This window comes from Vicugna pacos, chromosome 14 (assembly GCF_048564905.1).
Source record: "Vicugna pacos chromosome 14, VicPac4, whole genome shotgun sequence".
NCBI classification, from domain to species: Eukaryota; Metazoa; Chordata; class Mammalia; order Artiodactyla; family Camelidae; genus Vicugna; species Vicugna pacos.
In genome coordinates, this window is record NC_133000.1 from 1,347,422 (window position 1) to 1,375,068 (window position 27,647).

Sequence of the window (27,647 nt, forward strand, 5' to 3'; positions counted from 1 at the left end):
CTGCCGAGAGCTGGGGACCTGTCTGTAGAGATACATAGATATGTTTATCAGTATGTCAGTGTGTGAGTATAAAGTGGTGGTTTCTTAGACTATCCGTGGTTTGACCTTGAACCTGTGCCAGTGAAACAGCAGAGTACTTTTATTTATGCATTTAATGGATTGAAGAAAAGGACCTTGTTTCTCTCTCTGCAGCTGCAGTAAGGGAGGGGAGTTGGATATACCTCGCCTAGTATCTCCTGGGTTGGCACCAGCATTATTGTTTATCGCTGTGCTCCGAAAGCCGAATCTTCTGATGGCTCCCCTCGGTGAAGTTGGGAACTATTTCGGTGTGCAGGATGCGGTACCGTTTGGGAATGTGCCCGTGTTGCCGGTGGACAGCCCGGTTTTGTTAAGTGACCACCTGGGTCAGTCCGAAGCAGGGGGGCTTCCCAGGGGACCCGCAGTCACGGACTTGGATCATTTAAAGGGGATTCTCAGGCGGAGGCAGCTGTACTGCAGGACTGGATTCCACTTAGAAATCTTTCCCAATGGTACTATCCAGGGAACCAGGAAAGACCACAGCCGATTTGGTAGGTATACCGTTAACCCTTTAGTGTCCGTGCCGGCATGTTTGGATTGTAATTACTTACAAGGTGGTGGCGGGGGTGGTGTGGTGCGGGAAGGGGTCTCTCTCTCTCTCTGTGTCTTGTCTGTGTCTGTCTCTGTCTTGCTAGCTAAAAAAAAAAAAAAAAAAAAAAAAAAGCCTCCGGAATTGCAGCTCTGCCGCTGGCACTGATGCGAATCTACATTGAAAGGCTTTTTTTTTTTTAAGGGAGGTTACGATTTATAAATATAAAACAAGCCCCTAGTTCTTTCGCACCAGATACACGGGAAGATCAGGTTTAGGAAGTTTCTTTTGAATGGACTGATTCCACGAGTTTAAAGCTTTCATCATTAACTGAGAACTTAAAAATGCGTTTTCGCAAAGGCAGTGGTTATCATATGTGCCCAATGAAGTTCTGGCCCCTTCCTTTTCCCCTCGAGTGAGTATACTGCTTGAACTGTAAACTAAGCATATCGCTCATCCCCACCGTGAGGGTCTGGAACCCTTTAGGCAAAGGTTGCTGATGTTCTGTTGGGAAGAGGACTGAAGCCGTATTTTAGACTTCCGAGCTCGGGAAGGGGCAGAGACACGGGGGGGGGGGGATGACTCGGGAAGGGGCAGGGCGCTCACCAGGGGCGTAAGTCCTTCCAGCCATCAAGTTATTCCCTGGCCCTGTAATTTCCATAGTGTGCAGCCCCGTGTGGGTGTCCTGGGTGGCCCTGGTGTGAGTGTGTGCGCTCGTGCAAAAGCGGCGAGCTACTTTTAAAGGGCATTCCGAGGATTTCATTTCCCGAGGAGGGTACCTGTGACTCAGCATTGAAGGCTGCAGACCCGAGGGCTGGTGACTGTCCCCTCAAATGCCAGCACACGTGTGCCTGCTGGGCCACCCTGAGCCCAAAAGCATGGAGTCAGCGAGCACAGTTTGGGGGTGGGGGCGACTCGGGTTTTCCCCTTACTTGCAAAAAAAAAAAAAAAAGCCAGTGTGGGCAACCAGGCTGTTGGTAGGAGTTAACTTACGAGTGAACCCACCTGACAACACTTAAACTAGGTCGTAAAAGCAAAGTCCTGTGGTGATTTCTCTTCCTCATGCTTTAACGCCAGACGTTGAACACGATCTAAACTATCTGTGTAGGTTCTTGGGCTGGAGACGATGTCGGAGGTGAGGAGGATTCGGGCCTGAGATGGGGCTGGTCCCGGATGCACGAGCTCCGGGATTTTTTGCCCGAACGGAACCTGCTAGCGTGAATGGCTCTGGCAGCCTCTCCTCCCCGCTTTACAGTTTTCAGTTACAGAAATTTAACTCCCGGAGGAGTGGAGGCAGCTCTGGCCGCTGCACAGCGAAGACGAAACTTTGCTCAAGTGCTTTCTCCCGGGCTGCGGCCGAGCCGAGCGCTGCGCTCCAGAACCTCGGGCGGCCGGGGCGGGCGGCGTGGGCGGCCGGGTGCGCCGCGCCCAGCCGGGTCCCCCGCGCGCCGGCCGGCAGGTGCCACTCGGCTGCCCGGGCCCCGCGGCGCACTCGGCGGCCGCCGGCCAGCTCCGCGCGGTCCTAGACGCGCTCGGGTTCGCAGCTTGCCCCCGCCCCGCTCGCCCTCCGCTGCGGGGACTGCCGTGTCCCAGGCGCCCGGCCGGCTGGCGCGCTCCGGCCGCGTTTGGGGGTCAGGCTCTTTTTGCCCACGCTCCGTCTCTTCGCGCGCGCTGCGTGTGAGTGCGGGTCCGGCAGGCTGGGCCGCCGCCCGGGCAGCGGGGTCGCGCGCGGGGTGGGAGCTGCCGGAGGCGCGCGCGGCGGGGGAGTTGGCGGTGGGGCCGAAGCCCCTGAGCCCCGTCCTGTCTCGGACCCCTCTCCCTCCTTCGAAGCTCACAGCCGGGTCTCGGGAGCGGTGGGCTCGCGGCGCCGGAGGTGGGTCGGGCCAGCCGGCAGGGCCAGAGCCGCGGGGAAGGGAGGGGGACAAAGGGCGGCGCAGGCGGCGGGGGCCGCGTGCCATTGTTACCGCTCCCGAGCGGAGCCCGCCACCCCTCTCTGCGCCCTGCGAGGCCGGCCTCCCGGCCCGGGGAGCCCTCGGTGGGCGCCCGAGTGCGGCCGGCAGCCTCGTGTGCGGAGCAGCCGAGCCCGGTCCTCGCGAGCGCCGGAGACCCGCGCAGCAAGATAGGGAGGCCCCGGGAGGCTCCGGTTGGGGTCCTCCAACCCCCACCCCACCCCACTCTCCACCCCGACTGTGGGCTTTTTTTTTTTTTTTTTAACGCAGTCACCTTTCGGGTAGGACGTTTGCTACAGGCAACCGAGTCATCAGGAATCCGGTGACTCTGCCGCGGGAACAGCGAGGAACTAGGGTGGATGGAGGGAACTGGGGGCCGGTGGGGGCGCAGGAGAGAGGCGTGCTCTGGGGTCAGCCGACAAGGACGCTGACACAGAGGCTGAACAGAGACCATAAAACAAAAACCCGGCCTCGGCACCCCCCACCCCCAATCCCGGAGGTGACACGTCCTCTCCTTGTCCGCCTGGCGCAGTCGGCGGGCTGGTAGGGGCAGTGCTGGGTGGGAGGCCGGGCAGCGGAAGCCCTGGTCCGGGTTGGGGTCGGGGGGGCCCATCCGGAGCTCGGGGGTCGGCCAGGAGAGGGCAGCGGGGGAGGGGCGCGCCCGGCGCTTGCCGCGCCCTCACCGGGGTTTGGATGCGGCTGAGTGGGTGGTGTGCGCAGTGGGGGCGGGGAAGGAGGGAGAGGCAGGAGGCTTATTTCAGTCTTCCATCCGGTGGCAGGGAGAAGCGCCCCCGGGGTGACAGCAGTGCTGCGGTCTCCCGCTGCGGCAGGTCCCAATATTAGCAACCTCTGCAGCGCTGCGCGGCCGAGCCTCCCACCCTCGCTCCCAGCCCCGCCCGGAGGCTCCTGGAGGCTGCGGGCGGGCGCTAGGACCCGGCGCGGGGCGGGCGCGGGGCTGCGGCCATCACACCTGGCGCTCCCGCCCCGCCCCCGCCCCGCCCCCGCCAGCCTCACCTTGGGCCCTCCCCCTCCCTGCCTGCGCCCCCTCCTCACCCGCCGCGCTCTGGGGACGCTGTGACCCCCACTTTCTCTTCCGAGTCTCTGGAAAAAGGGTAGCCGTGGGTAGGAGGCGAGGTGGATTTGCACCTCGATTAAAATAGAAGGTGCATTTTCTACCTGAAATGGAGTTGAGGAAGGAAACGTGCTGGAGAGTCTGCCACCCCCTGCAGCCGCAGGTGACTGCACCGCTGCTAGCGTGGCGGTGACACTGCAGCGGCAGTGCGGGCGTGGGGGCGGGGTGCGGCTCACCGCTGTCCCAGCAGGAGCTGCGCGGCGACAACTTAGGTGGGACAGAGAGGGCGCCCTTTGTTTCCCTTTGGGGCGCTGGTGGGGGGTGAGGCTGGCGGAGGGGTGGGAGGGAAGCTAGGACTGTCTCTGGCTGACGGGCCCAGGGAGCCAGACCTTAGCTTCCTAATTCTTTCTTTAAAGCACTTGCTAGACGGAGAAAGTGAGCCGAAAATCAGTTGAGCAAATGGTAACGGGCAAGAATCATAACCGGGGAGCGCGGGGCCTGGTCCGCTACTTCACTCGGCGCGAGGCGGCCCCTGCGGGCTGACCCTGGTCTGGCGGGAAGATGGCTGCTTCCCGCGGCGGGGCCTTCTGGCCTGATGGAAGGCCGCCCCGGCCGGACCGGGCGCTCGCGCCCGCCGGGGCTGCCCTCGGAGAGTCAGGTGGAGTTGTACTGGAGGGAGAGCGGTGTTAAACAGTACGGTAGACAAAAGGGGGTTAAAAATCTTATTTCCGGGGCTTTGCACTTGAAATGATTGTGTTCTGTGTATCTGGCTCTTCAACATCTCACCAAGGGGAAGAGCCTGTTTAAGGAGCTCTTTTCAGGATTGGTCCAGATCTCAAAAATCAGCGGGGTCATGACTCCTATTCCGTTCGCCATTTCCCACAGAAACTCTGGGGTTTGCTTCAGCTCCTGCAGACTCGTCCTTGCTGGGATTCGGGCTCCGAGATGATTGGTTTGGCAGCCCTGGTGCGGGGCTCTCTGGGTTGAGCTCTGTAGGGAGGGGGTTAGTCTACTTCCGAAAGCCTTGTGTCCTGCCTCGCTCCAGCCTGCACGCGCGCTTGTCCTTGAAAAACGCGGCTCTGCTGAGTGTGCGGGCTTTCAGGCTGAGGGTTGTTTACCGTGGGCCAGAGCTGAGCGGCTTCTGCCCACCCGCCCTTCCCAGCCGGCCTCGAGGCGAGGCCCGATACAGAGGGGCTCTGGGGGGCTGGGCCTGCTTTGGGTTAATGGGCCATGTGGACAGAGCCCTGGGCGCTAATACCTGGTGAGTCTGGAGCGAGGATGACGGCCTATTTTGGTCATTTTCCTGAAGTGGTCCCAGGAACTGACCTGGCGTCTTGTGGCCCGCAGATGACCTTGGACCCCATCAGACCCCATCAGACCCCCTGGGGCGCAGTGAGTGCATCCTCGCTGGAGCTGGTGCTGCTGTGCAAGGGAGTAGCTGAGTGCCACTGGCCACTGATCGCACGCTTCCCCGATCCCTCTGGCTCTGCCGGCTGCTGTGCCCTTCTGAACTGAGGGTGCCCAGGCGTGTCTGGTGCACCCAGGTACACCGGGCACAGCCCCCATCCCGCCCTTTCTTCCTTCTTCCTCTCCTGTGGCTCATGGCACAGTTAACTGTTTCTGCACAGAAGACCTCTCCTGGGCTCTTACCAAGCCAGTGCCCCTCGGTCCTGCACGCTCAGGTGAACAGCCAGCATGGGCCTGGCCGTCCTCTGCTCAGTGCAGCTGGAAGCATTTGCTTGGCACCAGCTCAGGCCCAGAGAGAGGTCAGGGGACCTGACTGAGCTTACAGAGTTCATTGTGGACAGGATGGGCCAGGAATGATAAGGATTCCAGTCTGGTGGGGTGCAGTCTGGTGGCCAGGTCTCTCCAGCCACGCAACTTTGGTGCTCCAGTGGGGAGATGGCAGTGGCTCAGAATTTGAAGTTCTCCTTGCCCTCGGTCGTGAGGCGACCTCAGGAGAGCTGGGGCTGTTCTTTGGAGGGCTTTGCTTCTCAAGGAGCTGCGCGATCCGGTCAGTGCTTTGAGCTGGTGAACTCTTTTCCACCTGGTGTCCCTAAACAGGCAGTTCCTTCTCACGTGGAGAGCCCCTTGGAGCCTCGTCTCTGCTGTTAATACTTCCAGGCAGCCGCTCTGACTGCCCTCCCCAAGCCTGCGTGCGCTGCCCCTGGGCACTTGACCGTGCCTGGAACGCCTGCCCTGACTGCCCTCTCCCCGTTGTTACTGTGTCTGCGTGCTGACGTGGCCTCCCTCCCACTAGCTGGTAAGCGCTTTGAGGGCGTGGGCTAGCTCATATCCCTCTTCACATGCTCCACAGATGGCCTGGCGCTTGGCTTACGGTAGTCACTCAATAGTTTGTTGATTGAATGAGTCAGTGCATATTAATTACAGCTCTCTGGTTGATGCCAGGAAGAGGAAACAAGACAGATATCTTAATACTTTCATTTCCAAAATGTCTAATCATAATTTCAGAACTCAAGTCCTTTAACAAAAAAGCTCTGTGCACATAAACAGTGTGCTAATAGTCTGCATGCACAGACCTTCCCAGGCTCTGTCTGAGGAGGGCATGTTCCCTCAGGTCACCTGTTCTTCGCTTCCTCTGCGGCGTCTAGTCCTGAGCATGGGGTCCGTGGAGTCTCCTCTCCGGCACATCTTCCAGTCACTGGAAAGGGCCTAACTCTGTGAAGATGGTGCAGAAATCACGGATGGGTGAGGAGTGGTAACACGCGCGTCATCGTACGGGTCTAGGCTCTGGAGTCTGATTGCTTGGTGGCAAGTTATTTAGCATCCTCGAAGCTTGGTGTCCCCACGTGTCAGCTGGAGGTGAGCCTCTTGGAATGCCCAGAGTTGTTCCGAAGGTTGAGTGAGAGTCTGTCTCACTGGGCGCAGCCTGGATGCTCCAGGACTCCAGCTGTTCCAATGGTCCTTGTGGTTGCTACACCCCCGACGTCCTGCGGGCCAGCCGGCCAGGTGGTTTTGTGAGGTCACACACTTACTCCTCGTTGGGCCTGATGGGACGTTGGTTAATATTCGGTATTAGTCCCTCAGTGCTGCCTCACGTTTAGGGAAAACAGATTATCAGATGCTCTCTTAGAAGGTGCCAGTATCTTTTAGTTTTATGACTTCCCTTTTATTGACATGGTGTATTACATGGATCAGATGCAAAGGGGCAAAATGTTTTCATTTTACAATGAAAATCAGACATGAATGAATTCCTTGCACTGTTTCAGGATAATGATGATCTGAGCAGAGGCGTGTTCGCACGTTCACACGCATGCAGCTGCTACAGTAGTAGAACGCCACTGTTTAAAGCATTTTTAATCATAAGAGTTAGACGTGGTATATTGAAATAAAATGGTGCGTCAGGAAGGGAGAGCATCTCACAGGAACTGACTCTCGTGGGAACAGTGCCTTATTGTCTTCCTTTTGCTGTGTGAGGTGGGGCTGCCTGGAAGGAACTAGCTTATTTCAGATGTATCTGCCACTAGCGACTCACAGGTCATTGGATCCAAAACATAATTTGTAATTTCTCTTTATATTTTTCCATACACTGTTCCACACTCTGTTAAATACTTTCGCAGGTCCAGAGAGATATTCTGCAAACTGTAAACACAAAATATTTGTTGCCTTTTGGGCTTATAAAAGACTCAGGACTACCCATTTGTAAGCACTCTCTTTGTGCCTCACCTTGGAGCACTCGCTTTATTAGATTTATGTGCTTTATGCCTTCTTTTGACTGCAGCACAGTCTGATTTGCGAGAGTTGCAAAATTAGTTGTTTAAAAAATCCATGTAAGTGCTTTTTTATTAGTCACATGAGACTGACTGTAGCACAATGTTGTCCTTAGTTTTTTTCTAAACTCTTAAATGTAAGTAAATTTTTTAATATTTGGAGATATTTTGAAAGCAGCTCAATATTTGGTATGTGTTGATGCAAGGTCTACACAGAGTGTAGCGCTGTGTGAGGAAACAGAAAATGACTGAGCGCGAGGGGTGTGAGCGGCGTCCCCGGTAAACCGTTGGGTAGTCGTGTTAAAGCAACAGAGCAGTCGTAGAAATTGACGCTGCTGTGGTGTGACCATAAAATTCTGGATTTATGCTCAGCTTAGGTATTGTTATTCTTGGTGAGGTAAGCAAGGCAGGAAAGGAAATAAGGAAAGATCATCCTGTTGCCTTGATTCTGGGGCACAGCATTCCATGCCTGCTTGGAATCAGGAGCATTTGTGGAACTGGCGTGTTTTTCAGACTGTTGTGTTATCTCGATTGCTTAGCTGTCTCTCTGAGGCTTGGGTAAGTACAGCAGAAATACTTTGTTGAAGCAGAAATATTTGGGATGTGTGTGGACTTCTCAGTTTTCCGGATGGAGCTCCGCGCAGTTAGGCAGGAGAGAGCTGGATGATTTCGGCGGATGTCAGACAGGTCATTGGTAGCACCCCTACTCTTATTTTGAGAGTCAGGACCCTTCACTGAATAGAATTCTTTCCCCCTCAATCCATGCCCACATCCAGATACCCAGGTTCACATTTTTAAAGTGGAGTAAGTTTTTGCTTGCATTGCGCTCTTTCAGGTTAATTGGAATTCGGACATTGGTTTAGCTGACCTACCCTTTCTTCGTGTCTCTGTGTCAGGACTAGCTTTGTTTATTCTTAAAGTGTTTTGTGTATTACGTGTCGTGTCACTCAGTGTTTTGTACCATTACTACGAGGCAGGGCCTGGTCGAACACCCCACTCCTTTGGCAGCACTTCCTGCGCGAGCCAAGCGAGCGGACATCCTCTCAGACGCCCCCCAGGTGCTGAGGCGGGGAGACGCTCCTGCTCTGACCTGCCTCCCCTCTGCTCTTGGTCTCGCAGGCATCCTGGAGTTCATCAGCATAGCGGTGGGCCTGGTCAGCATTCGAGGCGTGGACAGTGGACTCTACCTCGGCATGAACGAGAAGGGGGAGCTGTACGGATCAGTAAGTACCGCGGGGCCGCGGCCGTCTCCCTGGGGCGGCACCTTCTCTAGATTATAAATTGCTGGAAATGAAACCGTGTTGGGAAGGCGAGTGTGAGTTTCCACTTTTGGGGGAAACCATTTCATTTTTACTGTTTGATGATCAGCCCTGGACCGTCACTCGACCAACTTTCTAAGAAGATGCTTTATTTCTCTGCCAAACCATTTTCATTATCAAGTAAATAAAAAATTCACAGCTGTGAAAAATCCCATCTTCTTGCATTGAATGGGAGTTATTTTTGAAATGAATTGAAATTACCTTTTCCCAAGCTTTGCCAAGCATTGTGATTAAAACTAGAAATAGACCACGCAGTGAGCATAAACCTTTTCTCTGAGCCACAGGAGATTTTCATTACATAGAGAGAGACGGGAGATGGAAATTATTGTCAGAGATTCTTGTGTGTGAATAAGAGTATAAAAATGTAATCATTGTTTGCAAGTATTATGAGTTTCTCTTTTTCCTTGTCCCCTGGGTTAGAAGCTCCTGGGGGAGGCGGGGTGGGGGCACTGATTGTAGCCTGCCAGGTCCGGGCCCTGTTCTGGGGGCTGGGGGACAGCAAGGATGTGACAGAGCCCCCCATCTGCTTTGAGAGGAGGGGGTCGACTGGACATTTTTGTATCTTTACTCAACAGTTTCTAAAACACAGGGCATGGTGCGTGGTAGGAACTTGATACGTTTTTGCTAAAGGTATGAGTATGAATAATAGGTCATCAGTCACCATATCTAACTTGAGTTTTTAACAAAAGATTTGTAGTGAAATCACTCTTTAGTTTTCATTTCCATTATTGGTGGTCAAGTGGGAATTTTATCCATGCGTCCAACATGAGAACTTTGGTTAGAATCTACAAAAAGTTGACAATTACAAGAAGCTTGGACTGGGAGAAGTTCTGGAGTCATCTGTTGTCAGAAGCGAAGGGCACTGTCACCGTAGAAGCCGGAGACATTTTTTCTAGACACACTCTTTTCCTATCCATGTACCGGCAAACACGTAAGTGTGCGTGCGCGCGGGCTGGAAGTCACAGCGACCTTTCACTCAGGACTCTGGGGGCTGAGTGGTGGCCTGTGTTGTCTGGATGTAGCTCTCACCATTTTTGGTCACACAAGGATGGTTTTCCTGCCTTGGTGAAATCTGAATGTACATTGGTTGATTTTGTTAGATATTTGTATTCTTAAAAAATGCTTCCTTGCGAGAATACATTATTTTATAATATGTTTTTAAGCATAGGGTGGAGTTTAGCTTTTTACAGAGTTCTTGGTTTAGATGAAGTTGTCTCCTTCCTAAACGATCTCTGTCGACACTTTCGAGAGTGAAGGGACAAAGTATCAGGAGCTTGTAGGTTTTAAACCATGGCATGATGCCCTCCTCGTCAGCCCTCACCTGCTTCCTCGCCTCTCGGGGTGCAGCATGTCGCGCCATGAGCCCAGGAGAGCGCTGGCCGTGCTCGGGCGCAGCCTGCCCTTTGGTGGGTGGAAGGGCTGTGGTTCTGCACAGTGGGCTTCAGATGTTTTTGAATATGGATCTCAGCACTGCCTGCTAAATTATTTGAAAATTGTACATATGAAATGTGGTTCGTGTATGCTGTTATTTTAGGAAACACATATTAAAGGTTTGTAAAGGAAGTGAGGAGTGAGTTGTCACAGACAGAGGCCCTCGCGCCGGAGGAAAGATGGGACACTTGGTGTCTGGCAGGGCCTCAGCCCGGTGCTCGGGCTCAATGGTCGGCTGAGCCTGGACCCCGTCGGGTGCCTCCCAGGGATGCTGGCCCCTTCGTCTCCCTGCCTCCTCCTCGGCGGCCCCCACTGGGGGCAGGGCCAGGGCTGAGGGGTCCCTGACTAGACCAGGTGAGGCCCAGTCCTGCCTGGGGTGGTGGCCGTGTGGCTGGCGAAGCCGGTCTGGGTGTGTTTCTGGGAGGCCCAGCTGTGTGCTCACGTTTATCGTGCATCCCAGCTGCGAGCGAGGAGGTGGGGCTCGGCCCTGAGGAGCCCAGCTACGGCAGGACAGGCTCTTGGTCCTCTGGGCCCAAGAAACGCATCGGTCCCTTCTCGCCTGAAGGGTCTCCTCAGCTTGGTAGCTGTGGTTGGAAAGTTACCAGGAGTGTTTTCCATCTGTCATTGCCTTTGTGGAGAAAGGTCTTAAGTGGCTTCTCTGCCCCCAGCGTCTCCCGTCTCCAGCCTCCGGCCGCACTGCCAGGAGGCCCCCCGACCCAGACGCGAGCCAGAATCTCTTCAGGCACTGCTTCTGAAGGCCCCGCCTGCCCTTGTCTTGGTCCAGCGCTTTCCCCAGACCGCGTGGCCTGGATCTGCTTTGCTGGAATCAGCTCTTGTCCTCCTTGTCTGATGCGTGCACGTGGTCAGGGGGCCCCTCTGGCCGTCCACCCCTCCCTCCTAGACTGGAGGGGACAGCCTTCCTTAAGATTCCGTGAGAGCTGCGCTTCTCAGGCAAGACCCTCACCCCACCCCTGACTTGAACCCCAGTTTCCGGTTAGTGTTGCTGGTGATTTCCGTGGGCCCCAGTGAAGCTGTTCGCATTTCCATCACACGCGCGTCCCCGCAGACTCGCGGCGTGGTCGGCTGTGTGTTCCCTGATGTGTCGAAGGGCGCAGCTGGCAGGCTTCTTTGTGGTGTTGCCCACATGTGGCGAGGGCCGTGCACATGCTGGCTGTTTGGTGAGCCCTCGTGGGGCTGCCGTGACCCTGACATGGTGCTGATGCACGTGCTTCATCAGGCCCCAGGCGTGCCCTGGCCATGGCTCACGTGCGTGGTCGTGTGTCCTTAGGGCTCTGCTGGAGGGAGGAAGCCCTCTCTGCCGTTGCGTGCTGGCTTGGACTGGGACGTGTCCTCCTGGGTGGGTAGGGGGCGGGTCCCGCCTGGGGGTGTGGCTGGGGCTGGACAGGAAGATTGTGTGGCAGGCCTGGCAGGTGAGGGCGGGTACCAGCATCAGGAGACAGGTTGATCCTTCTGTCCTTCTGTCCCTGCCTCCTCCTTCCCACCTGTGAAGCGAGAGCTGGACGAGGTGTCCGGACCATCCTGTCCTACTCTGCATCTCCGGAACCTGTGGTTTGGATTTTCCCAGCTGCACTCTCGAGTCCTGTCTTCCTGGCCCATGATGCTCTCTGTGTGCCCAGGTGTCCGTGACAGGGTCTCTGTGCCTCCCCTGCTTGGAGCCGCCGGCCTGGGTGGCCCCGGTCTGGGCCTCGTGCAGGTGCGGGGTTGCTGGGGCTGAGACCTGGCTCTCTGGGCCCAGCAGTCACACTTCCCGCAGGCTCGGGGTTGTCGTGCCTGGTGTGGCCGGACGCCAGGTGAGGTGGAGAGAAGGGCAGAAAGACACAGGCAGCGGCTCTGGTGTTAAATACACTGGAACCCATAGCCAGAAGAGCTCCCGGTGTGAAGCTCAGAAAAGTGGAGAAGGTTTGCGTCTAAACACTGGGGAACCTTGAAAAGACGGATCTCACTGGGAAAGAAGGTAAGCAGAGATTTGGGGAGGTCACCGCCACTTTTATAAAGCAAACGAGCATGTCCGTGTAGCCAGAGCTGATGTAAAATGCATTCGGGATTATTCGTCTTCCATCTGTGTAGTTCGTTTCCAGTTTACAGTAGGCTTAGCTGTAAGATGTCGGAGGTGGGTGGGGTAATATTTCTTCAAAAAATGTGTAGAATTCCGATATCCCAGCAGATTGTGGAAACAGGAAAAACCGTACGGCTGATGTGGATCATGAGAGGGTTTAAGGAAAACTCAGATGATTCTAACCCCGGGGTGGAGACTGGTTATTGTGCTTCTGTTAATTCATCTGTGCAGCTGGTCATTAATTTGCTTATTCATTCACTAGCATTTCTCTCAAATGTGCCTAGAATTGTGCTGAGTGCAAAACAATGCAACTAATCTCTCAAAATCTTATGGGAAAAATGTACTTATGAATGAATAATTCAGTGTGCGATGCACTATATTAGAGGAGTCACAGGTGTCTTGGGCGTCCAGAAGCGTGTTTAAATAACTGCCTGGGGAAATGGGGCGGCGGCACGTAACTGGGTCTTGAGGGATGCGTAGGAGTCTCAGGAAAGGGAGGGCAGACGGGGAAGGGCCACATGAGCTTTTGAGCGCAGAGATGAGAATACCCTGCCTGGGTGAAGCTTAGAGAGGCCGTTAGGTCTCACACGCACGCGCACGTGCACACGCACACACACGCACACACATGCACACGCACGAGTGTGTACTGGGCAGAGGACCACAGTGTGAGAGCATTAGTTTACACTTGTCACTTTTGTTCTTATCAGAGAGACTGGAAGTAAGGCTCAGTTGCTTTGAGGGTCTTAATCTAAATTATCTGAGTATTATCAAGACACTTCCGAGTGTTAAGAGTAATTGACTGTAATAAATATCTCTTTAAAAAAGAATGCCACAAAGAATTAATCTCTTTCAGGAAGCCTGCATTTAGTGAGAGACATTTGGCCTTTTCATTAACAAAGTTCAGTGCAGTCACTAAAATTGTAATGACAGAGGAAGGTCAGCGTGGGGCCTGTAAGCAAGGTGACAAGGCCGGCACACGGACTTCTGCCTTGTGTCCCTCTCAGCACTTGCTTTATTCTGTCCAGAGTTTTCATTCCTGTTGGTCTTTCCCACTGGATTAAGGGGTGAGTCTCTGTCTTACAGCCTTTCTGGTCCCCGGGGCCCCTGGCACGCGTCACGTGCAGTGGGCGCAGGGGGTCTGTGGGAGGGTCACGCGTCAGTGGCGCTGCCTGGGGTGCAGCTGCCGCCCTGGGCGTGCTGTGCTCCCGCGGGCGTCACCTCATCTGGCTGTCAGGGCTGAAGGGAGGGGTGGGCTGCCTTCTCCAGGCCTGGTGCTCGTGGGTGGCAGAGCGCGGACGCGGACCCACGCTCAGGGCCCAGCCACCATCCTGACCGATGCTGGTCACACAGGCGTGGGCCTCTGGTTTGCTGCTTATGTTTCCGGAGGCACAACTGGTCCTGAGTTGTGTGAGTCCCTGTCGTCAGTAGCCAGGGTGTGATGGCTTTGGACTGAGTTTCCAGCGCACAGAAACCTAAACAAGCCGGATATGCTAGATGGGGCAGTGGTGTCTCTGGCGTGGGGGACCCTCGGGGTGCTTCTGTGGTGTGGGGCGGAGGTGGGGGGCTGCTCCCGAATGAAGGAGGTATCCGCTGCATGAGAGGCCAAGGGCAGTGTCCCTGACACTTGGGACCCCATTTCACTTGCACTGTTTTCATTATGTTACCTGAACATGTATAAACGTAGACCCCTTACTCCTCTGTGGCAACTGCAACTCACACCATATTTATATGAAAGCTCACACTGGACGGTGAGACCAGTAGCATCCGAAGTGGCTCAGCTGACCTGATGTGATGGAGGAAATCACCCGCCTGGGCCAGTTTTGTCTGAGCTCCGCACATCTGTTCCTCGGGGCACCTGGGGGAGGGCAGCCTCCCCCCAGGTCTTCTGTGTCATCTGGCCTTCACTAACCTTCCAAGTGTGTCTCCTGCTCTTCCCGTCAGCCCTGGTGGCAAAAGTCGCACCACTTAGCACAGAAGGTGACGCTAAACACAGGGACACTCTTGGGTGCTCATCTGGAGGGTCTAGAATGGCCTGAAAATGACCCCTTTACTTTTTCATGAAGTGAAGAGGCAGCAAAACGCTCTCTCAGGAAGCTGCTGCCCCAGGTGGGTCCTTGTCTTCTGGGATCTGCGGAGCCAGTTTGAGGAGGCATGTCCTGTGCATGGAGCCTGCAAACAGTGTGATTCCTGCAAAGGAGATGAAAAGGGTCATTTGTTCAGTGATCTGCTTGATGGCGGGTGTGCTGTGGAAGTGGGTGGTTTTAAACGGACCCTCTGGGCTGCAGAGCTCTGCCTTCCATGGCATGTGTACGTGATCCTTTCAAAGGATCAGGTAGTGATTCTTTGGTGGGAGGAGGGCAGGACCTTGGAAGAGCATCTCCCGTATTAGCCGATTTAGTTGAGAGCACCCTTGCTTTAGAGGTGAGGAGAGTGAGTTCGGTGGCTTAGTGACTTGCTGAAGGTCACATGGATAATACGTGACAAGTTACAGTTTGAACGTAGGCAAATTAGTAAACCTTGTCTGGTATGTATGCATAAAAGTGGCCACCCGTTTTTGTGACTAAAAAATACATTTTTTAACCAGAAATAACAATGTATTTGAGCAGGATTCTAGCTTCACAGATAGGACTTTGCAACAGTTTTTCTTTCTAGTTTTTGTTTCCTTAGAATCTAGATTCCTGGTCGTTCATTAATGGAAAGTTGTCTTGTAAAAAACATGTATCCACTTATTATTTATTTAATTTTGGTTCAGTTTATGTTGTTGAGCAGGGCAGCTGCCTTTACTGATGGGCGGAGGTGTGTGTGAAACCGTGTGCCAGTGGTGGCAGGAGCCACGGGACCCTGGTCTGGAGGGTTCACGGGCTTTGGGAGGGTCCAGTTCTCATCACCACTGCCTGGTGGACGCGTCTGGGAGGAGAAGTGGGAGGGGTGGTTCCGGGCACCAGGGGATGGGCCTGGGGTGGTCCTTCTCAGGCTCCAGAGTCCCAGAGCAGAACCTTCCTCTGGTCCGTGCTCCGTGTCCTCTTTTCAGAGTGGATGGTGGGTGGCAGACCCGGGGCCTGTGTCTTAGGCGGTTTTGATGCAGAGCTTCCTGCTCTGTGTAAGTGCTCCTAGACTTGATGCTGTCGGATGGCCCGCCATCCCTGCCAACACTGGGACCCCCGCCCCACACACTCACCTGTGACTGTACCCTCTGCCGACACATGCTCTGAATGTAGCAGGTGCTGGAAGTGCGGCGAGCCGCCGCGCTTCGCAGGCGCTGTGTCTGCAGGTTTGTCCACTTGCTAGGATGTGTGTGTGACCCTGCGATCATGTTACTCCCCCTGTCCCTGCACGGGGAGGAGCCGCATCTCGGGAGGGCAGTTCCTGGCTGAGGCCCCGCGCTGCCCCTGACTTCAGCTCACACCCAACAGGTGTACCTTTCTGGGGTCTGTTCCATGCCATGTTTCCTACGTTTTTGTGCTTTTTTGGGTTTTGGGTGATTTTGCTGATTAAGATGCCCCCCGGGGCCCAGTGCTGTGTGTCTGAGACACGTGCCTCAGACGAGCCTCGGTCAGGCCTGAGTCACAGAACGGCTGATGCCCCACGTGTGCTGTGAGTGAGTTGACAGGATTAACTTCAGCAGAATCACACGTAAAACAAAACTGCATGTGGATTGTTTGACCAAAACGTTGTGACCAGAGGCTGGCAGGAGCTTAGCCTCCTGTCCCCTGAGTTCAGTGCCCCTGGTCCAGGGTCCGGCGACTGCAGAACTTACACCTGCAGGTGGCACTTCCTCCTGGGGGTGACCTTGGGGCCGGTTCAGGAAGAGCTGGCATCTTGAGGGGTGGGTCAGATATGCAAACCAAGAATGATGCTTTGGTGTGATGGAGGTTGTAACAGTCGTTTACAGAAGGGTGGAGGGGGGCTGAATTCTCGGGGTGGGGAAGACGCTGGGATGCTTCACAGGGGAGGAGGAGGAAGGTAAGCAGGTGCTCCCGGGAGAGGAGAAGCTGGTGGGAAAGAGGCTTCCGGGCTGCGGGGTTTGGAGCCGTGGCTGCTGGAGGTACCCTGACTCTGTTATCCCCGCTCCCCCGTCCTGTCTCTGCGTCTCCCAGCTGCTTGGAGGGTCCCCCACTGTCATTATCACTTGCTGCTCGGGGGACGGTGCGCTGTGTGTCCTGGCCCGGCAGGTGCCCTTGAGCCTCACAGAGAGCCCCCCTCCTTCCCGGGGCAGCCTCACTGCAGCCTGGCTTCCTCGCCACTCCCACCTCCCCTGCCAGGACTGACTTGTCTGTGTGTCTGTCTGCTGACCTGGGGGGCCTTGGCAGCATCCTCCAAGGCAGCTGAGAAGCGTGTGCACCTTCCCCCAACCCCGAGGCTCCCCCAGGGCTCCAGGGTCATGGCGTGAAGTGGGAGGCGCGCAGGAGCCCTGTGGATGCGTCAGGCCTCAGCGGGCCCCCGGCCCCTGCCCGCCCTCGCTGCTGTGATTTCCGCCGAGATCTCCACTGCAGTTTGCTTCTCCGTGGCGCGGAAGCGCCCAGGGCTCAGTCCGGAGCTCTGAGACCGGGCTGCCGAGGCCACGCCAAGGGCGCCCTCCCCCGGGCGGGGGGGCGGCGCTGACCGTGGGCACACAACAGCCCCCCCACCACTGTTTTCCGCGCGAATCGCTGCGTCTCAGGTAGTTGTCTTTGGGTTGGCTTGTCCTCTTTCTCTCCCGGTCTTTTGAGTTGATTTCCCGTTGGCTGTGTTTTGACGGGAGGTCAGGCCTGGACTTGTACCCTGAAAAGTTTGAACTTGGACCCTGGCAGAGCCACGAGGGCCAGAGGGGCCAGTGCCTAGAGTGCCCTTCTTCAAGGACGAGGGTGACTGTGGTGGACCTGCCGTTCAGCTCAACCTGGATTCTCCCTACTGCACGGAGATGCATGGAAGTGGTGTTTCTTGCAAGTTTGAAATCTGAAATTAAGATTTAGGACGTAGTCTCGGAAAGTAAACATTTTCCTTCAGAGCAAACCATGGCACCCGTTGACTTCGACTTTAACATGTTAACTGTAAAGCTTCGTTTGTTAAGGTTAATTTTATATACCTTATCCTCAAATGCAGCATGTTTTTTATCTACCTAATTAAATTAAAATTGGATTTCCTTTATTAAGGATGTAATTTACTTTGTGATGGTGATGATGGTTTTTAATGCTTTAATGCTAGTGAACTCACTGGGCTGTGGCGGCACCCAGAATTGGTTTTTCAGGGGGAGGCAAGGTTTGAAGAAGGCCCGTGTTGGTGGAGGTGCGGGTTCCCTGGGAACAGGATGACTCACTGGCGGTATTGGCTCTGACTGGTCCTGGAAGGAGGTGGTGGGCTCCGGTGGGAGGGGCCCTGGGAGAATGGATGGTCCCCGAGGCAGGTGCGGCAGCACCGGTCACCGTCCACCTGCCTGGGGCCCTTTCTCCATCTCAGGTGGGGCTGGGAGGAGGGGTCTGGGCAAGGGAGTGCAGCCGGAGCTGGAGTCGGGTCCTGAGGGACCGGAGGGCACTGGGGATGGCTGCATCCCCTGGGGGTTTCACGTGTGGTTTCTCGGGGAGTCTAGGGGCTGGGGGGTCTGAGAGACTCAGGGTCCTGGGCCCTCTCTGCGGTGCGCCCTTTTCTCTGCCCCCTGCCCACATCCGACTTCCCCCTCGGCCCTGGGCGCCACGTGACCGTGAGAACTTTTTCTTTTCCTGCGGGATTTTGGTTCTTCTCCCAAGTAAGCTCCCTGTGGGCAGGTCCTGACGTGGGCTTCATTGGTCCAGCGAATGATGTGCATTTTAAGTGGTCCCTGAATCACCTGCTTCTCTTGTCAGATAATAGTTGGTCGCTGAGCTGGATTCACTGAGGCCGCAGCGCCAGGGATTGGCGACCTCAACGCCAGGAAGTGGTGGCGAGACCCCTCCAGGAGGGGCCGTCCTGAGGGTCTCCCCCGGGGGAAGGAGGGGCCCCTGGCGCCCAAGAAGGCTCCTCTCCCCTGTCCTTCTTTCTTCCCTGAAACAGCAGGCAAGCTTGGATTTCTGGAAGCTCCCTTAGCTCTGCGTCTCTGCAGGGGCGGCCGGTGCGCCTTCCAGAGACACTGCTGTTTCTTCCTCCATTTGCTGCTCCATGTGGCCTTCCAGAGTCTTCGTGGGTAGTTCTGTCCACATTCGATGTTCCAAGGCCTAATCGTTTGAATCTTAGGCTCAGAGAGAGCCCAGACTTCCCTTAGTCCAAGCCCCTCGCTTTATGGGGCAGGAAACTGAGGCCCAGGAGGGTTAGTCCACCCAGGGGTGTGTGTGTGTCTGGAGGGCCGCCATTCCTTCACCGAAGGAGATGCTGTGGGGCTTTCAGCCTCTCAGAAGCTGCCTCTGGGCTCTCACGTCATCGTGCTTTTTAATCTCTCAGTGTCTCCAATTTTGTTTCTCCAGACCAAGGCCTGGGTTTAACACCCTCTGTGTGTCGGAGGAGATCGTCGGTACGTCCTTCCCTTTCGGCTCTGTCCCCTTGGACGACTGTTGCGGAGACACGGTGGCCGGGCTCTGCGGTGTCCTGAGCAGCAGGGGCATCTCCCTGCTTCCAGCCCTCAGCCCGGCAGCCCCTCGTCCCCGCCCTGTCACCCTGCTTTCGGTTTACACGTAGGGTGGCACTTGGACTGGAGCGTTTTTCCAGCTCTTGCGAATCTTCGACGTGCCTTTTAAGCGGTCCCTGAGCCGCCGGCTTCTCTTGTCGCATAATCGTCTGTGACAAGGAATGTCACGTGTGACTCCTTTTTAACGCGGTGTCCTAGGAGCCTGAAGGAAGCTTCATGACCTTCTCTTGGCAGAAGAGCCGAGTGGCGGCGTCTGCACGTGGGCACAAGCGGCATGTTTCGCGGTGGGCTGTGCTCCCCGGACGCCGGTGCGCGGCGCCGGGCTCGCCAAGCGGACGCCGGGCCCCGGGGCGGCCGCCGCGTGGCCTGGTCTGTCCCGCCGCGCGTGGGGGCGCGAGGCTGGGGGGCGCGGCGTAGACCATGTGGGTGTGAACCTCCGAGCCGCGAGGCCTAAGCGAGCGGCCTGCAGAGGGCGCTGTGCGGGGGTTTCGGTGGGCGGGGGGGGGGGCGGTTCCTCGTCTCCGGTGCGCTTGGTGCCACCCGCTTGCTTCGTTTTGTTGACCTTGACCGGGCGTGGCGGGTTCTGCTGCCCCGCAGCGCCGTGGCCGCCCGATGGCCGGGGCCGTGGGTGCGGAAGCAGGGCGCTGGGGCGCCGGGCTTTTGAAGAGGCTTTGGGAAGTGGGGCTCGGGGGGGGCGCGGAGGGCGGGACGGGCGGGGTGGGAGCTGGGCCTCGGCGGGCCGCGGCCGCCCCCTGCGTGAGGACGCGCCCTGCTGCGGGGGAACGGCCCCCGGCCGCCGCGCAGCCGTCACCCCGGCCCTCGCCGCAGCGCCCGCGGAGACCGCGCCGCCGCGCTGCTCACGAGGAGGAGCGCACGCGTGTGGGCAGCCGGGGGGCGTGAGCGGCGGCGCGGTCACTGAGGCGCCGCCCTCGGGCCGCTTTCCGAGTGGTCGCTGACCTCGGGGCTCGCGGTCGTGAGTTTGCGCGGGTGGCGTAAGCAGCTGTCGGCCTGAGCACGTGCAACCATTCGGACAGTTGCTTGAAGCCACACCGTGTGCGTCTATGTGTAAAAGCAGAAATCACGTTTTAAAGTAGCAGCATGGTGTAAGTCTATGTTTTCAATGAGAACTCTTGAATCTCAGATTTTGAAAACTTCTGATTTCAGTTTCTCAGTGGGTACCAGTATGAACTGGGCATAATCATGTCCATGTGGGTTACACATTTTCCGATTGTCAGATACTTAAAATTAGCGTCTGTATGAGTTTATGTCTTGTAACATTCCTTAAACATTCTCTAGGGCACACCGTAATTTTCACGTTATTATCTCATACTTTGGCTTTAATAGGATTGGTAAAAGTTTTGAAGTTTTAATTTCAGTTTTTCCCACTGTTCAGAATTTGATGATATAAAATGAAAAGAGGTTTCCATAGTTGCTAACATTCACCAGATTTTGTTCCTAAGCATGGGCCTTAGTGGACTTTTGAATTAAATCCACATTCTCCACCCAAGCCTAGTGACATAATCCAACAGTTCAAAGATAGGTATGCCATAAACAGCTATAGTTAAATAATCTAAAAAAAAATTAAAACATGGAAATACAATAAAACAAGAATTGATCACTTTATAGTGGAATACTCTATAAACTGTCTGCATTGGAAACATGTGGTGAGTTTTAAAACATCTGATTTCTATAATTCTAAAGTGTGTAGTTTATTTGAAGGCACAAACTTTTTTTTTCTCCTCTGCATATGTATATAAGAATAGAGGTTAATATTTTTTTTGCTGTTTTGATTTGTATTCATTGACTTATTTTTAATTTAGAGAAATCACTTTGGAGTACAAATACATAACATAAATATATTCACCTCAACTAAATATTTTATCATTAGGTACTGAAGTCTGACCATAAAGAGATTAATGCTGTAAATCTTGCTACTTTTTGTCTAAAACAGAAATCACATGTTACCATAAACTCAAATAATAAGCAGAAATTTTTTAAAACCATATGCGTGGTACAGAAAGGTATCCGGGTCTTTAATTTTTATGGTCATTTAAATTAAAAAAAATTCTTTTTAAGGCAAGCAGGCTCATCTGAGTGGCCTTGTACTGCTTGTGTGATAATTACAGGAGCTGAACTGTACTTGCGGTTTTGCAATGTCATGTCTGCACAGCCTCATCTAACTAGTTAGCCGAATCATCCAGCCCTCCCGTGAGGGAGCTGACTAAACTCTTAACCATCACAGAAACTGCTGTCTGTGGATTACAGTGTTTTGCATGGAACAATTCACTTTGTCTTCTGAGTTGCCTAGAAAGTTACATTGCGTGTGTAGACGATGTTACAGTCGCCTTCTGGGGAAGTGGAGCCGCCTTTGCAGAGCCGTGGAAAGGCTAGTTCGCCTTCTTACCCGACTCACCTTTTTTTTAAGGGATTTTTCGTAAACTGACAGTATCCCCCAAGACACGTAAAGTGAGAATCTACTCTTCAGTATTGGAAATAGATTCGCATGTCAGTCTCAGAACGCAGTGTCCTTCCCGCTGTGGGATTTTGTGCATCCTCTGTTTTCTTTTCACCTCCACCTGTTCCTCCTGCAAAATGACTGGTGTTTATAAGGAACCACTTTTTGAGGTTGGGAAGAAAGGCGCGTGTGGCTTAGAGTGAGTGTGTCACACCTGACTCCAGCCTGGCTGGGAGCCCCGGCCCTTGAGGGGGCTTCAGATACCCCAGCCCAGGGCCTGGGGGAGCCCCGCTGAGTGAGCCCTGGGAGACTGCAGGTGGCCGGGCTCTGAGGCACGGGGGCTCCTGGGGACGCCCTGCTCTGGTGCCCCCGTCACCACAGGACAATACCCTGGAGCATGGACCTGCAGCCGACACTTCACTTCCGGGCCTCGCTGTCCGGCCCGTTTCCCAGGGAAGGTGGCACTGGCTGTTTGCTAAGCTTTGCTCCAGTGTGAGAGGGTCCCAGGCGAACGGTGTCCACACTGAGGTGCTTCCATGTCTGGGCTGTTGTCGACAGTGCTGCTGTGGACACTGGGGTGCACGTGTGTCTTCGAATGGCATTATTTTATTCCTTTTTATGACTCAATAGTATTCCATTATAGATATGTGTGTGTGTGTGTGTGTGTGTGTGTATGTATTATACACCACATCTTCTTTATCCAGTCACTGCCGATGGACATTTAGGCTGTTTGCATGTCTTAGCTGCTGTGAACATTGGGGTGTATGTGTTTTTTCGAATTAGTTTCCTTTGGATATACGCCCAGGAGTGGGATTGCTGGACATTTGGTAAGTCTATTTTTTAGCTTTTTGAGGACTCTCCATGCTGTTGTCCGTAGCAGCTGCTCCAGACCACGTTCCCACCAGCAGCGTGGGAGGGCTTCCTTTCCTCCACAGCCTCTCCAGCCCTTCTCCTTTGTGCACTTTTTAATGAAGGCCGTTCTGACTGGTGTGAGGTGATGCCTCACTGTAGTTCTGACGTTCATTTCTCTGATAACTAGCCATGTTGAGCACTTTGTCGTGTGCCTCTTGGCCCCTTGTAGAGAGAGACTCATAGTAGGAGGAAATAGTGCCTGCAGGCACCGCGGGCGTCCTGGGCCCTGGGTCTCCCACTGCGCACCTGTCGCTCCTGTCTCGGGGCCAGATCCCTGACCTGCTCTGCAGGTGAGGTCACCAAGCAGTGGCCGACCACGAAGCTGGATGCATGGCCTGTGGCCCCAAAGCTGCGTCCTTCCCGGGGTGCAGGCCAGCTGCTCCTGCAGAGACCCAGGGACGCCTCGCCCAGTTTTTAAAATAAAAGGTCTGTCAGGTAATGTGATTTCCTGCTGAGAAAAAGAAAGCTTAATTTGAATCAGTTGCTCATTTACTTCGTGGAACCAAAGGCTCAGTATAGGATTCGGTTTATGGGCCCATTTTACTGAGTGGAAAATAAACGAACATAGATTTGTTTAGAAAATGTACTTGATCACCGCAGACTCAAACCAGGCATTTTAAGCCAGGAATAATCTTGTCTGTGAGGGGAATATTTATTACACAGAGGGGAGTAAAGACTCAAAGAGCTGTTAACACACTATTCTTACTTTGTTTCATTTTAATGGCGATGGGAGAGAAGTCCCGTCCAGCCTGACCTCCCCTGTGGCAGGCGTGGAGGAGCGGAGGGCGGACAGGAGGGGCCTCTCTGCTGTGCCCCGTCCTGCTCCACAGGGAAGAAGAGCTCCCCTCGCCCAGAACGGGGGTCGGGAGCGGTCTGGGTGGGGAGCCCAGGGCCATGCACCCCGTGCTCGCTCTGTCCCTGCAAACCCGGCCTCAGTGGCCACAGTGTCCCCATCATTCTGTCTCGCTGGTGCTTTTTGTTTTTCTTTTTCACTTTCCCCTGTTTCAGCTCACCTGCCAAAGACGGTCCAATGAGATAATATTTTGTTACAGGCCCATGCGGAGCTTTCTGGTGACCCAGAAGAGCCCCGACCGGCGGGGCAGGTCCTGTGCCCCTGGGTGGCGTAAGCCCCCAGGGCACTGAACAGCCAGGGGGGGAGCTGCTCACAGTGCCTTGGTCTCAACACCCCCACCTCCGCTGCCTAGTGTCCACACAGTCGGAGGCGATGGGTTCACCCAGCTGGTGTCTGCGAATCGGTGCCCGGTTGTGTTCCCAGGCATGTGACTACACGTGGATGTGTATTTGCTGGGTTTCGTACTGACGTGAGGGGCCAGGTGGGCAAGAGTAGGGGGCGGTTCCCAGAGGTCATTCTGGTGTTTGCTGCTGAGCACTGCCGTCCAGGCAGGTGTCAGGCTCAAAGCTTTGAGGTCGGGGGAGAGGAGCACTTGTGCTTGGGGAGTGCTGGTGCTTTGGGGCGTGATGTGGACTTCATTACTGCCCTCGAGGCAGGTGCTGCAGGGGCCCTGGGTGCTGGGGGTCGGGGGACCCAGGCTTTCTGAAGGCTCCGGAGGGCAAATACGTTTATGAAAATGTGCCACCCTTCTGCTTCTGAGCTGGGGGCGGGGTCTGCCTGAGGTCAAGGAGGTCGAGGGCTAGCGTGTCTGTCTTCACGTCTTTGTACTCAGGAGACCCCGTCCTGATGGAAAGCACGGCTCTCAAACTGCGGGCCAAGGACTCTGCATCAGGGCTCCCCCAGGACCTGTTAAAATGTGCACTTCCAGACTTTCTGGACCAGAATTTTAAAGGGTTGGGGATTGGAAACCTACATGTAGAAAAAAGCATCCCCAGTGATTCTTCTCACACTGAAGTTTGAAAACCACTCTTCCAGAGTGATAAATAAACTCCATTGCTTCAAAGGGCAGAAAGTTTCTGACATCACTGGGGACGCTGGTCTGCGTGGCGTGGATGAAAACTACGCGCAAGGTGAAGCGGCTCTGAGACTTTCTCTTCGTGAAGGTTCTTCCCCAGAATGGTCACCATCCTAAATGCTGCTGTGAAAATGGGCACAGCTCATGGTGTTACTTGCCTTTGCCTGCTGACTCACTCAGATAATTGGCGTGTGGAAAAGTTTAACTAGAAAAAATTGAGACTCTTCTGTGCTTTAGTCATTATGAAAAAAATTAGAATGTAGTTAAATTGATAGAGTTAAGCAGTTTTTGCAAAACGCATTAAAATGGGCTCAAATCAGTGTTTCCTCACCGATTATGTGATGTAGCAATTGCTTTAAATGCAAAAAGTAGCTAATGCTGCAAAATACCCGCTCTCTCTCTCCCCCCCAGGAGAAGCTAACCCAGGAGTGTGTGTTCAGAGAGCAGTTTGAAGAAAACTGGTACAACACGTACTCCTCGAACCTGTACAGACACGCGGACACAGGACGGCGGTACTACGTCGCCCTCAACAAGGACGGGAGCCCCAGAGAAGGAGCCAGGACTAAGCGGCACCAGAAATTCACACACTTCTTACCCCGGCCCGTGGACCCCGACAAGGTCCCCGAACTGTACAAGGATATCCTGAGCCAAAGCTGACAAAGACAGCTTCTCCGCTCGAGCCCTTAGCAAGTAGCCACTATACAGGTTTCACGCGGTGGGTTCCTCTCGGTTTGCTGTCATCACATCAGCTCCACTGTTGCCAAACTTTGTCGCATGCGTAGTCTGACGGCGGCGTGGTGGGGGTGCTGGTTTTGTCCCCCCACTGGGGACCGCCTGCACCTGCTGGCGGGGATGGAGGGGTGCAGAGGGTGGAGGCCGAGGGGTGAGCGGTTGGGGGGTGAGCGGCAGGACTCGGGAATAGAAGGGAGTGGAGGGGACTCGCCGATGCATGTGGGGTTAGACGTCCTCTGTCCTCGCCAGCACAGCTGCCACACCGACCATCAGGACCTGGCCGCGCGTCTGCAGGGGCGCGGGGGTGCGGTCCTCCTTAAGAGTTGTCCTCGGTTCATTCTCACGGGTGTCATCCCAGTGAACTGACAGAAAAGACCTCTTAGTAAAAAAAAAAAAAGTTAAATTTATTTATAGAAATTCCAAAGGCAACATTTTATTTATTTTATATATTTATTTATTATATAGAGTTTATTTTTAATGAAACATGTACAGGCCAGATAGGCGTTTTGGAAGCTTTGGGCTCTGTAAACATTAAATGGCAGCGTCCACTACGAACCTGTGGTAAATGCACGCAGCAAGCGCTGCGTGCATGGGTTTGAGACATTCAAATGGCCCTCACGTCCGAAAGGCAACAGTCGCTTTTGTGCCCGTGTGATTGTAAACTGACGCATTCGTTCACGACACTGAGTACCCCACTCTCCAGACGGCTTGTTCCGTAGCTTACCCCAGAGGATTAAAGATCAACTGGGTCTCAAACTTTTATTCTGTGTCTGTAATATTTGCTCTCTCCCAAGTGACTCCCTCCATCATTGTAACATCATTGGAAAATAGGAAGTGTAAGGGTTGGCATAGCACCGACTTGTTTACGTCTATCGCGGGTATACCAAAGCTAAACCATAACTATGCTGTTATTCTGTCTGTCTCCGGAATAACAGGACTAACATTGAGCATCACCGATTTAGAATTCTCAGAAAGGAAGAAAGCTTACTTGGCACTGATCTTTTTTTTCAGGGGACAAGAATCAGAGTCAGAGTAACAGGATAATTCATGTAAACTTTTAATTTGTGCACTTGGCTCTCAAATGTGAAATTGGACAAGTACCTTAGGGGTCATCGTGACATCTTTTACGGGAAACTGCGTCCAGTGTGACCTGTCATAACACAGGGTCACAGACCCTTTCAGGTGAAGCTTGCAAATCTCCATCAGTAATGACGATGAGGGAAAGTATGCACTTGTTGACTGTTTTGTTTTTAAAGTAGTCTTCACAAGCGCTCGGTCTTTTTAGAGGGAAGGTTACTACACAGAATATCTTTTACAAGGCTTTTATAACGTTTTATGCTGAAGAGCATAAGAATCCATATTCCTTTAGCAGCAATAATTTTGAAACTTGCCCTTGGGCAAGGGAGACTGTTTCTTACTATATACTAAGGAGAAAAGAGCCAAATTCTTAAAGCAATATTTAAAAAAAAAATTTGTAACAAATTCTCATACCGCATAGAACACTTTCTAGCCGGTTATGTGGGAAATTGAAAGTGACAGTTAAAAATGTGTTGGGATTTATGTAACTAATTTTAAAACTTAATATTCCAACTCTGTTTTGCTCTGATGCACATTCTTTATGAAAAATAAAAGTATGTCACTGGTGAGTTAAAGCTGTTTTGAAGCGGAGGCACATGGCTTACTGTCGTGAGCCCCTGGGGCCCTCCTGGGGTCCAAACTGGAGTGGAAGCAGGGCCCTACTGGTGATGTGCATTAAGGAAGAAGTAGGTCTAACATGTGGAATCGAAAAATACTGTAGGGGGAGGGGACAGAAGCGACGTGAAGTAGTTGATTGATGATAAAGGTCTGAATGTTCTCTTCATTTATTTTCTTGGGTATTTCTTTTCAACTTTCTGAACAGAAAGTGCATTTAATTCCAAGATGTAGTATTCTTATTTATTATTTAACCCTTTGCTGCTGCTAAAATGCACATATTCAGGCTTTAGTTTTTCCAAAAGGCATTTAATTAATATTTGTGGCTGAAAAACATTCAACATCTCACCATAGGGAAAAATCAAGGTTCTAGGATGTCATAGGTACAATATTTAGCACGGAAGACATTGATTTTAGGAGATAGCCAAAAGTAATCGTACAGTAGCATGAGGCGGGAGATAATCAGCCTAAAAGAAAGAAAACAATTTGGGAAGAAGACTAAACTCTTCATGCATTCCTAGAAAATGCTACTTTCACGTCTACTTTTGGAGCTCTTTTGTTTTGGTAACTTTTTTTTTCCTAAAGCAAAACAAAGTGCTATGTGCTTTGGGCAACTGATACAATAAACTGTAATGGTCTGTAAATAAATAAATGCTGACTTATGCAATTTCTGTACAGAAGTGTTCCTGGAGAGTAGACGGCTCAGGGTCTGGGTGCAGGCGGCGTCCTGCTGGGCCACAGAGGGCGTCACCCCGGCTCCCGGCTTTGCATCTGGCTCGTGTAAGGGATCCAAAGCCTGAGTCACTGCGGAACACTGAGGCCAGTTTTCACAAACAGAAGCCCAGCCAGCCAAACCGCTATCTTCCTGGTGCCAAACACTGCACCTCGGGCACAGACTTCACGGGCATGGACTGGCCCACCCCCCCATCTGTCATGCGAATGTCCCCAGGTGGTGTCGAAGGACCTGCCAGGTCACCAGTGGGGCACCCAGCCCGGCCAGGTCCCGTTCCGTAGATAAGTGGGCGGCTTCAGTGGATGGTTTTCATTCTATTTCATCTCGTTAACACTGCAACCTTGTGTTACTTACGTGATAATCTGTAATTGTATGTAAATGCACACAGGATCATGTAATTTGTGTAAATACATAATTACAGACTTTTGAAAACTG

At 53.7% G+C, this 27,647-nt stretch overlaps 1 protein-coding gene across 2 annotated transcripts; it reads left to right on the top strand.

The window, feature by feature from the left end:
• Positions 1-27,647, top strand: FGF9 (fibroblast growth factor 9). 2 transcript variants are annotated; one of them, XM_006216238.4, is made up of 3 exons: positions 1-569; positions 8,479-8,582; positions 24,467-27,647. In XM_006216238.4, exons 1-3 carry the CDS (start codon positions 293-295, stop codon positions 24,710-24,712), a joined length of 627 nt encoding a protein of 208 aa, XP_006216300.1. In that variant the 5' UTR covers positions 1-292; the 3' UTR covers positions 24,713-27,647. The 2 variants fall into 2 exon arrangements, 1 of the variants encoding a protein (XP_006216300.1); XR_012079814.1 differs by lacking the exons at positions 1-569; positions 8,479-8,582 and adding an exon at positions 19,764-19,863 and having other exon boundaries at positions 24,467-24,557.